This window comes from Tympanuchus pallidicinctus, unplaced genomic scaffold (assembly GCF_026119805.1).
Source record: "Tympanuchus pallidicinctus isolate F22 unplaced genomic scaffold, pur_lepc_1.0 scaffold9, whole genome shotgun sequence".
NCBI lineage: Eukaryota > Metazoa > Chordata > Aves > Galliformes > Phasianidae > Tympanuchus > Tympanuchus pallidicinctus.
The window spans coordinates 3,670,076-3,682,841 of NW_026294813.1; the positions used below are offsets into that span (position 1 = coordinate 3,670,076).

At 35.4% G+C, this 12,766-nt stretch overlaps 1 protein-coding gene across 2 annotated transcripts in view; it reads right to left on the bottom strand.

Annotated features, from left to right (window-relative positions):
* Positions 1-538: 538 nt before the first annotated feature.
* The window catches only part of RNF180 (ring finger protein 180), a 71,581-nt gene continuing 59,353 nt past the window's right edge, over positions 539-12,766 (bottom strand). The window contains exon 7 of one of the 2 annotated variants that reach the window (XM_052670442.1): positions 539-3,731. In XM_052670442.1, the coding sequence (XP_052526402.1) occupies positions 3,532-3,731 (200 nt within the window). In that variant the 3' untranslated portion in view covers positions 539-3,531. Of the gene's footprint in view, positions 3,735-12,766 lie in introns of both variants that reach the window. The other variant, XM_052670441.1, reaches the window with a different exon arrangement.

The window sequence follows — 12,766 nt, forward strand, 5'->3', positions numbered from 1 at the left end:
CATTTTCATCCTTCTCCTTCAGTAACTGTGGTAATGCTGCTGGTGACATATGTATGTACTTCAGGTGTATCTGTAGAGATACAGGCTAACCTTAGATCCCAGTTTTGTGGGCAGGTGCAGCTACTTCTTGGGAATTTTTTTAAAAAGTTGTGGGAGGAAAGAAAGATGACTGCACCTCCAGCACGCCATAAGAGATTTATAAACATACCCACCGCTAGGCTGGAAACACATTACTGAATGAACATAAGGTCCCATTGCCAGTCAAAAGGCAAACTTCTCATTCTCATTTTGGATTTACGCTGACTTCAACAGTTAATCAGTTTGAACTGACTGAAGCAGTACCAGGACTGAAACCTTAACCCAGGATAATTTCTGATAAAAGTCTGCTAATATGAAAAGAGGACATCACAGAAACAAGATATTCAGCAGAACCCAGCTGTACCCCAAGAAGAACAGACACGGTGACAAACAAAGCACTGATAGAAAAAACTATTAAAATTTAATTCCACCAAGAAAGAGCTACTGAATGGCTGCAAAATATTACAAACAACTCAAATTTTATTGCAAACATTGTAATATCACTGCAGATAAGAAAGACAAGATTGAAGTGCAGGATCATCTTAACCAGAAAATTGCTCCCACAGATATCAACCTCACTTTACAGACAGTCTTTGATGAAAACCAGATTCAAAACTTTTAATTTTCAATGTATTTTTACAAAAGAATTTATCTCACAAAATCAATAAAACACAAAAAATTTACCTTTTTTTCTACACCTACCACTTCTTGTTCCCTATGGAGGATGTCTCAAAGTTGCAATAGTAATTTATAAAACTTAAAAAAAAAATATTATCTGGAATTAATAACAAACAATATGAAGTAAAATAGTACAGCTCAAGAGAGACTTCACTGTTTAGGCCTCAAAGGAAGGTGCTGCTGCACAGTTGGGAATGCCACACTAAACTGTCCCTTCTACTAAAATGAGGAAAATGCAGCCACCTCTCAGTTACCAACTTTTGCTTGATGGGGCCAATATTAGATTGGATTTTTGCCTCTTCTTGTTGCCCTTTTCAGAAATAATTCATCATAACCTGCTACTAAAAATGATATAAGTAACTCTTTCTTATATAATTAGTTAGTATCTATACTAAGTTTTTTATGTCTCAATATATTTTGAAATACTTCCTTAAGGATATTGCTACAGCAGATATCCTGGTTACACCATTTTAGTTTAAATTATTACTGAAATTTCAGACTATGTCATTTAAATTAAAGATTTTTTTTCATTACATATCTCTTTATTTTAGTATTTTCTGAGATAAAAGGTAGAAGCAATTTTGGCTTAACAGGTAGATTGTCCTCTCTTCGTGGAGAGAGGAGCATGAAGTTCATAACGTTAGAGACAAATAAAAAATGGTTAGAATCTCAGTCCTGGAATAGAAAACTTCTAAAAATTACTGATAGCATTTCAGCATACAGACCTACACATATGCATGTAGCAACACAGGAGCCCATGCCTTAAAACACTCCAAATTTTTAAAGATTTACCTGCATTTGTATAGAGAAGGAAATTTACCAAGTGCTTTCCTATAACCTTAAAAAGCTTTTAAAATTGTATGCCTACACCACCATTAATAAAGCCAATCATTTTTAAATAGAGATAATGTAACTAGGTATAATGCAATTACTGAAAATATATTTCTGTCATGGTCACAGCCACATATGATAGTTAATCTCAATTATTTTACCTTCTTGAGTTTGCAGGTATTAAATATGATGGCAATAGGCATTTATCTCAGTGTGTTCAGACTTGTAATTTTGAATTCTACATACATATTCTCAAACATACAAAGAAATTGTTTTATGCAGCCTGTAAGAAAATGAAATATAAGCAGCTGATTTACAGCTGTTTTCGAGATTATGTCAAAGTTTCTGGTCCTGATCTCTTTATGACCAATAAGATACTGAGCATGTTGGCCATGCTCAGCAAAGAAGCATAAGCACATGTTTAATGTTAAGCACACTGATAAAGCCTCTGGTTTCATTCCATAACATTTGGCAGATGGCACCTTCTGTTACACATTTCTCCTTGTTCTCGTTTAGAACAGGGGAGTATGCCACCTACTGAGAAAAACACAGGTCTCCCACACAAATCCTGATACCACAGTTACAACACAAATGCTATTTAGATCAAACCACAGTGTACTTGTAGGATCATGCCATTAGAAACAAGAACTTCCTTGTACCTTCCTGAAAAGTAAACCCTTCAGCTACCTTGTATCATTACTCAGCATTTGATTTTCATAATAGTTTCAAATATTCTCTCTGTAATTTAGTTTCACTTTCATTTGAAAATACTGTGTGAAGTAGCAAGTACAGACTTATTGCTGACCTGTGTACGGTTTGGTACTGAAAGTCAGCAACATCCACATGGAATAGATATAAAGTGCTTTATAATTCTTTTACATGAAAGGTGCACATAAACGCTGTGTCGTCCTACATGGTCTCCCTGGAGACATAGTACTGGTGAGCCCCCACTTAAACAGTATCCTCAAATTGTTACGGTAGTTTAATAGTGATTCAGTCATGTACAGACTGAATTAGTACAAGAGAATGCTCCGCTTTCTGTTATTCCTCCATTATTTACTGGAGTTAGTGTCTCAGAGCACACAGCTGCAGGCGCGCTGCCCGCCCCCATTAACTCTGTTGCTGGATCTGTATGCAGTCATCTGAATGTCTACTAAAGGTACAGTGCTGCTCTGGGAATCTGCACAGAAAAAGTTCCTTCAGTGTGCAGATCTCGAGTTGTTAGTTGATTCCTTATGATTGCCATTTGCTGAAAAGACAAACTTATCCAATGCTGCGCAGTGTCATTTTTCTTTTTGGTTTATAGGCTCTAGATTTCAGGCACTGAGTATAGTATATCCCCACAACAGAAAGCTGACAGGTCTATCAGTTGTCAAAGCTTTCAGGAATTTGGATAATGCCAGTGAAATTACTCTGGTAAATATTTATATATTACATAGTGCAGTGCTTAAAATCTACTATCCCCAACAGATCTGATTATATATAGCAACTGCCTTTATTGTTTTTTATACACAAGCAATTGAAGCACCAATGAGTGAAATGACTTATTTACAAATTTTGTTAATACAGTATCAACCCTAAACATGACTGTATGGGTTATTTTTTTATCGTAGCACACACTTGAACTCCTCTAAGAACAAACAGTAATGTGTAATTCTACTGAGTAAATATTTTATACATTAGGAGTAAAGTCCTGTTCCCATCCAAAATAAGGTAAAATGGCCACTGAAAGAAGAATTATCTGGAACACACATTACATCTGGAACCAAACTTGAGTACTTTGTCATACATAGCAGAAGCATCAAAAAGCATAATAGCATGCTTGAAGCAGTCTGATGCAGTTTTGAATGACAAAAATGCAACATCGAACATTTCTCCTTCTTCAGTTGTTTTCTATTCACATTATCGTGGTTCACAGTCTTCCTTAGCTGTGGTTTCTACAGACTAGAAAGGGAAAAAGAAATAGCAAAGAAAACAGAACACAATAAATCCTATTACCCAGTTGACTGAATAAATGTAGATTATCACCATGTCCATATCAAACCGCCATCCACGACTATCATCTTCAAAGTCCATATAGTCCATTCTGTGAGCAGCATGTGGGAAATGTCTCCTTGTTACAGTATCTGAGCGTCTTCGAAAACCTGCTGAAGATTACATCATGAGATAAAACATCTTTATAAAAGCAACTAGATTGACTACGACAAAAGTAAATTAAGTCTTCTCTTAGTTACTTACAGAACAAACGGAAGCAGGAGAACTCACATCTCACTGCTAGGATTTCTCACTTTGTTGGACAAGAAGATCTCCACAGACTTCATTTTGAAAGATTTAAAACCTAGCTCTTCTGTTTCTAGCAAATACTAAGTTTGATTACTCAGAGTTGGCACTTCCTAAAGGTAACACTGTATCTCATGAGATGGATGAGATACTTACACAGATCCATGAAACTGTCTTAACTGTCTCTAGGTATCTTCTTCCACTGAATTCCATTCAGTGACCTAGAAGTGAAACCCTCTAAATACTGTAACTCGTTTCTTGAGTAATTTATTTCTGGATTCCTTAAATCTACTCATGTTAATTCTCCACTAATCTAGCCATATGCATATGTGTACATACTGTTCAAGAGGGCAAATATATATGAATTCCTATTATGAGTATTTGTTCAGAACACTCTTAAATCCTGCTTGCTTTAATACTATGTCTCTGTCTGAAGAATATCAGAAACTAATTGTTTTTGTTTTTTTTTTTTAATTAAATTACTGTTTGTAAAATACTCATAGTACTTTAAAATATATATATGAAGATGCAAGTGGAGTCTTTCAAGTTAAAATAAAAACCCTGGGTCTACTTCTAAGGAATCCATATAAAGATCATCTAGCATGTCACCAAGGAAACAAATTCATAGTAATAAAATTTTAAGTAAATGAATATTTACTTAAATATTTTTAAATTGGAATAAATTGTAACCTCACGTATAACTTTCTTTTTAAGCTACACTAATTTTAAAGTATTTATAATGACCATTCTGGAAAGACAGAAATGAAGACATTCTCAGTGAAAAAGCAGTGGCAGAGTGTACTCCATCCAGTCTCTCTTAATCAAAACAAGCAGCAAATGACACAGAGAGCTGCAAAGAAATCTCTGTTCAACAGTTACACAATAATCAAATCTGCAAATATCTGATCTGAGAAAAGTTTATTTTGACCCCCAAAACAAAAGGCTTGCTTTTGCACTGAAATGTAATTTGTGTGCTGCTACTCTTGTTTTTGGAAAGGTTACTCATGCCATACTTTTATCTATGTGAAACTGCAATCCTACTTTAAATTCTGTAAAGCTCTTAATGTCAAAGATCTAAAGAAATCAATTAAAAGTTCTGTAAAAAAATGTATTCAATCATATTAAGCTTTTTTAAAAAATGTCTTTGAATATATTTTGATCTTTTACTAAAAAAAAATCTACAAGTAGTGGTGGCCTATCCATTCTGCAGATTACAGTAGTTTGTCCACAATGCCTAAAATCATGACTTTTTTCTGAGGAAGGACTTTTCCATTTCTGATAATCTTTACTACTTACTGCCATCAAAACCCTCTATTTCTCTCCGTCATTTTGGAGATACATGAAATTTAAGCATCTGAATTAGAGATTTCTGAATATTTTACAGGCTCTGGGAGACCCCAAGAACATCCTCATTGCCATGCCAAACAAACTTCTTTCCACTCTTCCTGATTTCTTTGTTTAGTAAGATAAAGACAAATCTTTAGTAAGATAAATACACTACATGTGAATGTCAAGACAAATTGCACAGGTCTCTTTCATGTCTCTTCATCTGCACTGGACACAATTTGTGGCAGAGGAAAGAGGGCGGGAGGTGAGCTGCAAAGGCGGAAGATCTGGCCCATCCATGAAGGACAAGGTGGCAAGGGAGCACCTTCTGGACTTCTGTTCCCAGGTTGTTCTCAATCATTATAATGGGTCTCTGCAGAGCCATGCAAATTCTCCTCTAAGCAGACATAATGGCTCTTGGGAGTCTCAAGGTGAATAGGAAGACATAAAATCTGTGTCTCTTTCAGTGTGCACCACTGCCCAATGGCATTCATTAATTTTTTATCTGCTGCAGTGCTGTCTTCTAATGCAGTTTAATCAGGATTCCTTGAAGTTCCTGTCTTTAGTATTGGCTAATATATAATTGTTCACATGCCAGTAATTTTCATTTAAATAACATCAGACCTTATTCAAGGTAATTGAGAAATTTATTTAAAAAAAAAAAAAAAAAAAAGTATTCCAATAGGGAACTTTGCTTGGAATTCACCAATTTACTTTTTCAGTGGTAGATATTGACTGTTTCTTTGTATTCTTCTCCTAATTAATATTTTGTCCAGAACTTTTCAGAACAATTTCCATGCATTCCAAATAAGACTACTGTTTCTTTCTATTGTACTGCTGAACTGTTGATCTGTTTCTGTTTTAGAGATATTTAATGATGGATCATTTTATTCCAGATAGAATAGATAATCATTCAAGGATGCTTTGTACAGAAGAGTGACTGGCCTGCTGAAAAGAGAAATTCTTTCTCTGGAGAACCACTTATGGTTAGACACCACCATATCATCACATTTATTTACTTATTTATTTATGACCATTTGTATCAGTTCACTGTGTACACACACTGCTTACAGATCTGCATCTGTACACATCAGAATCCCTCTAGTATTTTATTTATCTTGTTTTGGAGACCATACACAAAATCTTCATTCTAGTCGAGGGAATGACAATATTTTATGATGGTTTTCAGTTACTCAGATTGGTCTAAGATTCACTTCATAGATAAATATGTTACCCTGATTTTAGAAAGAGAAAACAATCCAGTGATATACTTTTAAAGAGTTTGAAATTACAATACTGCAAAAACAAACAAACAAACAAACAAAAGCCTCAACAAATGCATGAGTTAAACATCAGCGAAAAGAGAAGAATGATACAGACTTCTGTTATGCTTAAAATTATTTTAAATTATGTTAACTTCAAATTATATTAATTCAATATATGATCTTCAGTTACTTAAAAATAGTATCAGCAATTCCTTAATTTAATCCTGAAAAATGTGGGTCTAAGTGACTTTCTACCAAGATGTAATTCACTTGAAAAATGCTAATTTGATTTCAAGTGACCAATTTCTATTTTCCTTATCTATTTCTCTAACACATGCTAAATACTGCCAGATCTTGACTAGCATTATTTTCTTAAAAAATTAATTTGAAAATAACAAGTATTATCACTAATGCAATATTATTCACTTCACCTTTTACATATGAAATTTAGTGTCTGGGAACTTGTACTCAGGGGAATTATGTACAGAAGTAGCTGCATTAGTTTTGAATTGGCACTCCTCACCTTCTCCAGGATTTAGACAAACATTATTCTTGATTTGTACATCTGCAATTAACCCTCAGAAAACATGCACTTACTTTATCATGGATTTGATATCGTAATGCAATCATTCTACATTCAAGAACACCTGTGTCAGTATAGGATATTAACTACTCTTATTGTTCTTGCTATAGAAAGCCACAGAGAAAGAACTGTTGATGCACTGAAGATAAGCATCAATCAGGAACTGGTTAGTGTATAACACATGTAATCCCTGTGGCTTCGTTGAGCATGGGTAAAGCTACTGAAGGTTGACAGCTGATTATATGGACTGCATTTTAAATCCATTATTATTATTATTAGAATAGTCTCTTTTTTACCACCTATGTACTGACTGAGCTTCAGCTGAAAACGTCAATATTAAAACTACTCTGTAAACTGAATTCTTGAACTTAGCAGAGGCTAACAAAGAACAATAAATGTTTCTTTGACCTGAAGCATATTATGAAATAAATGTCAGTACAGTACTGAAAAGGGATCAAATTTAGAAATCCTATATGATCATGCCAAAGTTTCCTTCAGGCACTATGATCCATACTGTGACGACTATCTTCAATAAATTGTGGCATGGAAAATACCTTCAAATGTCTATGTCTGCAGTGAGAGCTGACATAAACTGTCTCTACATCTGTTTCTAGCCATCTGCAGACAAAAACTCAGAGCTGTGAAGCTGCTTAAAAACAGTACAGCAACACTTAAAAGGGGTTTGAATTATGAAATAGAACAGCTGAAAGAGCTCCAAATTTCCAATGTATTTGCTCCATTTTTAAAAAGCGAACTCAATCTTATTTGATCAGTACATTTCCTAAATAATTTCTAAAAATACATGCATTTGTTAAAATGTATACCTTAACTTTTTTGTGCCTGTGTTATTATACTCTAAAAAAGAACTTCCAATCAAATCACATGCAGGTACACGCACAGTGCCAGAAGAGTCTAGAAGATTGCTAGTGGAAACCAGTCACTGTATAACAAAAGCAACAGTATGTGCAAATCACACTTCTGTAATCAAGAAATTGAGCAAAGGATTAGCACCAGAACATGAACGGGCATATCTGTGGTATGTGTTCCTCCTGAAGTTTTTGTGGCATCATATTGAGGTACTAGCTCAGTATTCCAATTAAGGCTACCAACAATTTAAAATATTCTCTCAGTTTTATAAATTGACAGAACTCATTTTGCTATTACTGAAGATAATAAGGAGGCACAATTTACTCTGAAATTGTGCCTGATTAATGCACAGGCTACAATAATCATTTACACTGCAAATGCTCATATAAGATTAAAATTCCTAAGAACAATTGTTTCAGATATACAGACATAATTTTGCCCCAGTCTCGTGTTATTGATATGAACAGCAGCAGATAAATCTACCAAAAGACTAACAAAAAATGGAAGTATGGATTGGCACAGCGTTCTTGCAGCAATGAGCACTTTATAGATTCAGTGTTTTGAAAGCTATGCTCAGAAAAATGCATTATAAACATCATCGATGGGACCTCCTTTCCTGAGATGTGACTGTGCATGCTTTTAAACTAGATTTCACAATAAGCCCACTCACACACTTTTTGTCCCTTTATGTAGTAATATTGGAGCAAATAGATTTACTTCACTTGGGGTAGAATTAAACCAGAAGATGAACTTCAGGAGCTCAAATAAGCACTGGTGATGTGCTCCAATCACTAGTGGGCATTCAGCCAATGGGATCAGAAGAAAGTTATTAATTTCTTCCCTAAAATGCAAATGTAGCCATATGGTCTTGTGTGTGTTGTTTTTCCCTATCCATTATGGCTGATTTAATTGCTAATTAACAGCTAACATTTTTCCTAAAACACCATTAATAATTTTACCTCTTGTATATTTTCTGTAAAACCTTTTCCAAATGAAAAAGTTATAGTCTCCCTCTGTATGGAAAAACTTCCATAATTCAGACCTTCCCTTCTATATTACACCTCACTCTGTTTTATCCTTTGAGAAAATCAAATTCAAAATTGTAGCAAAATTGGAGATGTGTGTTCACCACAAATCTTGCTAACAAAACAACGCTTTCCATTTTGTTATGAGTCTAATCATGCCTGTTTACTTTCTGACTATGCATTAAAAATTTCCAGAAAACTACCCATGATGTTAGTAGGTCTCTTTTGATAAGAGGCAATAACCTAATTTACAGCTCAGAACGCTGAGTCATTTCTATGGGTAGCTGCTCCACTTGAATGTCCTCCTATTGAAAATTTATCTTATTTGCAGTCTGAGCTTCTCATGTTACCATGCTTGTCACATGCCAATGTGAAGAGGAAGCTCTTGCTCTTGGTGACTTCCATATAGCTATAGTGCTGCCCCGATATCTTCCCACAAACCTACCCTTCTCCAAACAAAGCAAACCCATTTCCCTCAGATTGCCCTCACTGGGTAGGCATTCCAGCCTTGTAAGATAATAAGCCTTATTGGTGTCCCTTTGCTAATTCTGCTCCAATTTAACAACTTCTTCATGGTACTTGCAGTATTCCAGATATAGTCTGCTGAATAACAGGTGATAATGACTTCCCTAGTCTACTGGCCATGCTCCTATTCCTGCAGCCCAGAGTACAGCTGGGGCACAGCATGCTGGGGCATGCAGCCAGCTCAGCTTCCTCTCCACCAGGATGCCCAGATTCTTTCCAGAGAACTGCTCCCCAGTCAGCACTCCACCAATCACACTGCTAGGGGCTCCTCTCTCTCAGGTAAAAGACAGCACATTTGAGCTTGCTGAATTTCAAGAGGATCCCTTCAGTTTGCTCCAACCTGTCTACATGACTCCTGTCTGAATGACAGACTGATCCTTCAGTTTACAGTCATGAGCAGACCTGATGAGTATTGTATTGCCTCGCTCAAGTTTCTGATAAAGAAAATACTTTTATATTACTATCATCAGTGAAATGAATAATTTAGTATCATGCTGTATCCCTTTTGCAAATTACTGATGAATGTTCTGAACTATGCAGACTGCTGTGGGATTCCAACAAACCAGTACAGCTTGCGATACTTGTTTCCAGTCCATTGCCAGTGTATTTGCCCATCTTTCCTCAGTCTGCTTTCCTTTCTATAAGCCCTGCTTGGAAGAAGACTTCATTTCATGAAATGTTTCCTTCACTGTTTCCCAAATGAAATTTTACAGTGTTTGTCTTGAATTTCTTACATGCACACCAGCCTTCTTAGATGTGTACACCATGTTCTTTCATGTTCTGATTGTGTTTACAGCATAATGTTTAATGATTAAAATAAGCCATGAGTTTTGAGTTATTTCCAACAAATATAAAAGCATTGTTGCTAGATGTTTAGAAGATGGCAGTCACACTGTGATTGCCTGCAAGGATTTTCCACTGAATTCCAAGCTCCAAGTCTGTTTCAAACTTTTCAACACACTCAAAGCATCCAGCACCTTCCCCAAACAGCAGCCACTCATCCCCATCACAAGCCTTTCTCAAAGTCTGAATTTTAGCTTTTCCTGCTTTTTCTGCTTTTCCTGAAAAGTTCAAACTGACCTACCCTGCCTGCCTCAGATACTTCAGATCATTCATTGTCTTAGATGTCAAAATCTCATTCTTTTCTGTAGAGTTATCAAATTCCAAACTCCTCTTGCCCAAGGATGCACATGAGAATACCTGGCTTTCATATGCTAAAAATTCTGCCATCTGTTTCGCAGCCTTTCTCACCTCAAAGCCCAACCATCTTCCCTAAAATGACCCTCATCTTACTTCTACCTTCCTTTCACATTCCCTCTGCACTCTGTGACCACTTCCGTGGTCTTGCCCTTCTGACTTCGTCCCCAGGCTCTCACTGGCTGCCACCACCTCATATCAACATCTGACTAAAATTATACGATGGCCTGAACATTTTTCCATTCCTTTTCCCACCAGAAAATCCAAGTCTTAATAAAGCTAGCAGTTGGTCTTTAAAACACCTGCATATAATCCCTATCTGAGGATTTTTATATTCACTGTGATGTCTGTCTTACTGGCTGTAGTGCTTTTATGGAGCTTTTGGTTTAAATGCTGAAATCAGCGATAAATTTATACAGAGATAAATTGTTTGTAAGCAGTTATTTGCAAATCCATAAAAGCTGATTCACTGAACTCACTGTGCACGTGATGCAGAGTTCCTCTGTACACAAAAAAATCAGCATCATGCAGGCAATATAGCATGCAACATACAGTAATTGGCTTTCAACTTGTCCAACACCTTGTCTACCGAGAATCTAGAAAAGCAACTGATGACTGAGAATTTGAAAAAACTGAAGCCTTTCACAGGTAACACAAGATTTTGTGTTCCTTATGAAAAAGAACATCATGTACAGAAAAAAAAATTGTGCAGAAATCCAAAATTTGATAATGCTACTAAATGACATACATTTCATCAGTTGAAGCAGGAAGTCTAAAAAAATGGTAGCCCAACAGTTAGACATATAATACTCCTTGCTGATCAATTATCATTTTTAACTATTGGCATTCCTACCTGGAAATCATCTGTACTCTTTTGAAACCTTATGAACTCTCCAAGCAACTGGGATGGCAATATATGCAAGTGAAACAGAAGTCACTTGAAATGAGAAGTTCTTGTTATTACCTCTCTTAGGAAGCTTTATTCCATATTGCTCAACCTTTCAACATATAATTTTTTCAAAATTAGAAATGATATATATTTTTTTTCTTTAGTTATCTACCTAAACCTGATATATGCAATCTAAATAAACCTAGGCTCTAAGCTCCTATATTACATGTTTGTTCACAAAAGCCCTGCCTGAATTAACATATCTTTTGACCTTTTACTGTTAATAACTACAACTAACACCTCTCACTTCTTCCAGACAGGATGGAAGAAACTGCTCATTTGGAGTATTTTTCTTTTTTGAAATATCATACACATAATTCAAACAAAAATTACAAACATTTACACCTGACAGAAAAAGATATGACAATTTTACTCTGTCTAAGAGAAAGAGAGGAGATATTTTTTCCATTAAAATAACACTCACTGGAATTCAGTGCAGATTATTTACCATTCAAGTTTTTTTTACAGCTACTATTCCTACCATTAGTTTGAGTACAAAGACATAAATGCAGTGCCTCTGTCAGAAATTAACAACAATCTTCTGAATCTTACCAAATAAAAATGCATAAAGCAAATTATTTCTTTCTATCTTATAGATGAATAATTTAGCTCTTACCAATTAGAACACAAACCAGAAAGCCAGCTGGTATATCTCATCAAAGAATCAAGTTATTGAGAAATAAAACAAAACAAAGCTTTCAAAATGAAGTAAGAAATCCACAAAGCCACATTACATGCGAGGAAACACATTTTTACATTGGGAGTTATGCACATCTAAGATTTTTCTTATTCTTTAAATCTGAAATTCTATTTACTGATTTCATGAAAAATACTCAAAGGCTACTGTGTCCAGTCCCTCTAATGAATTCAGATCAAAGCCAGAACAACTTGCGTTTTCTGTCATGGGCTGTTTATTTCCCTTCAAGTAAATGAATCAACAAGCAAAAAGCGTATGGGAGGACACAGTGAGCTTAGAAAATGTTGTCTGCCTGTTCAGACATCTATGATTATTCCGTAATTATTGATTCACAAATACAAGCTAATTGGTGAGTCTAAGAACTGGGATGCGTTCAAAAACGGTGTGACTAATCTCATGCTTCACAATACTAATGTTAGAATGTGGGAATTGTGAAGGAATTTTGATAGTCTGTAAGCAGATTTT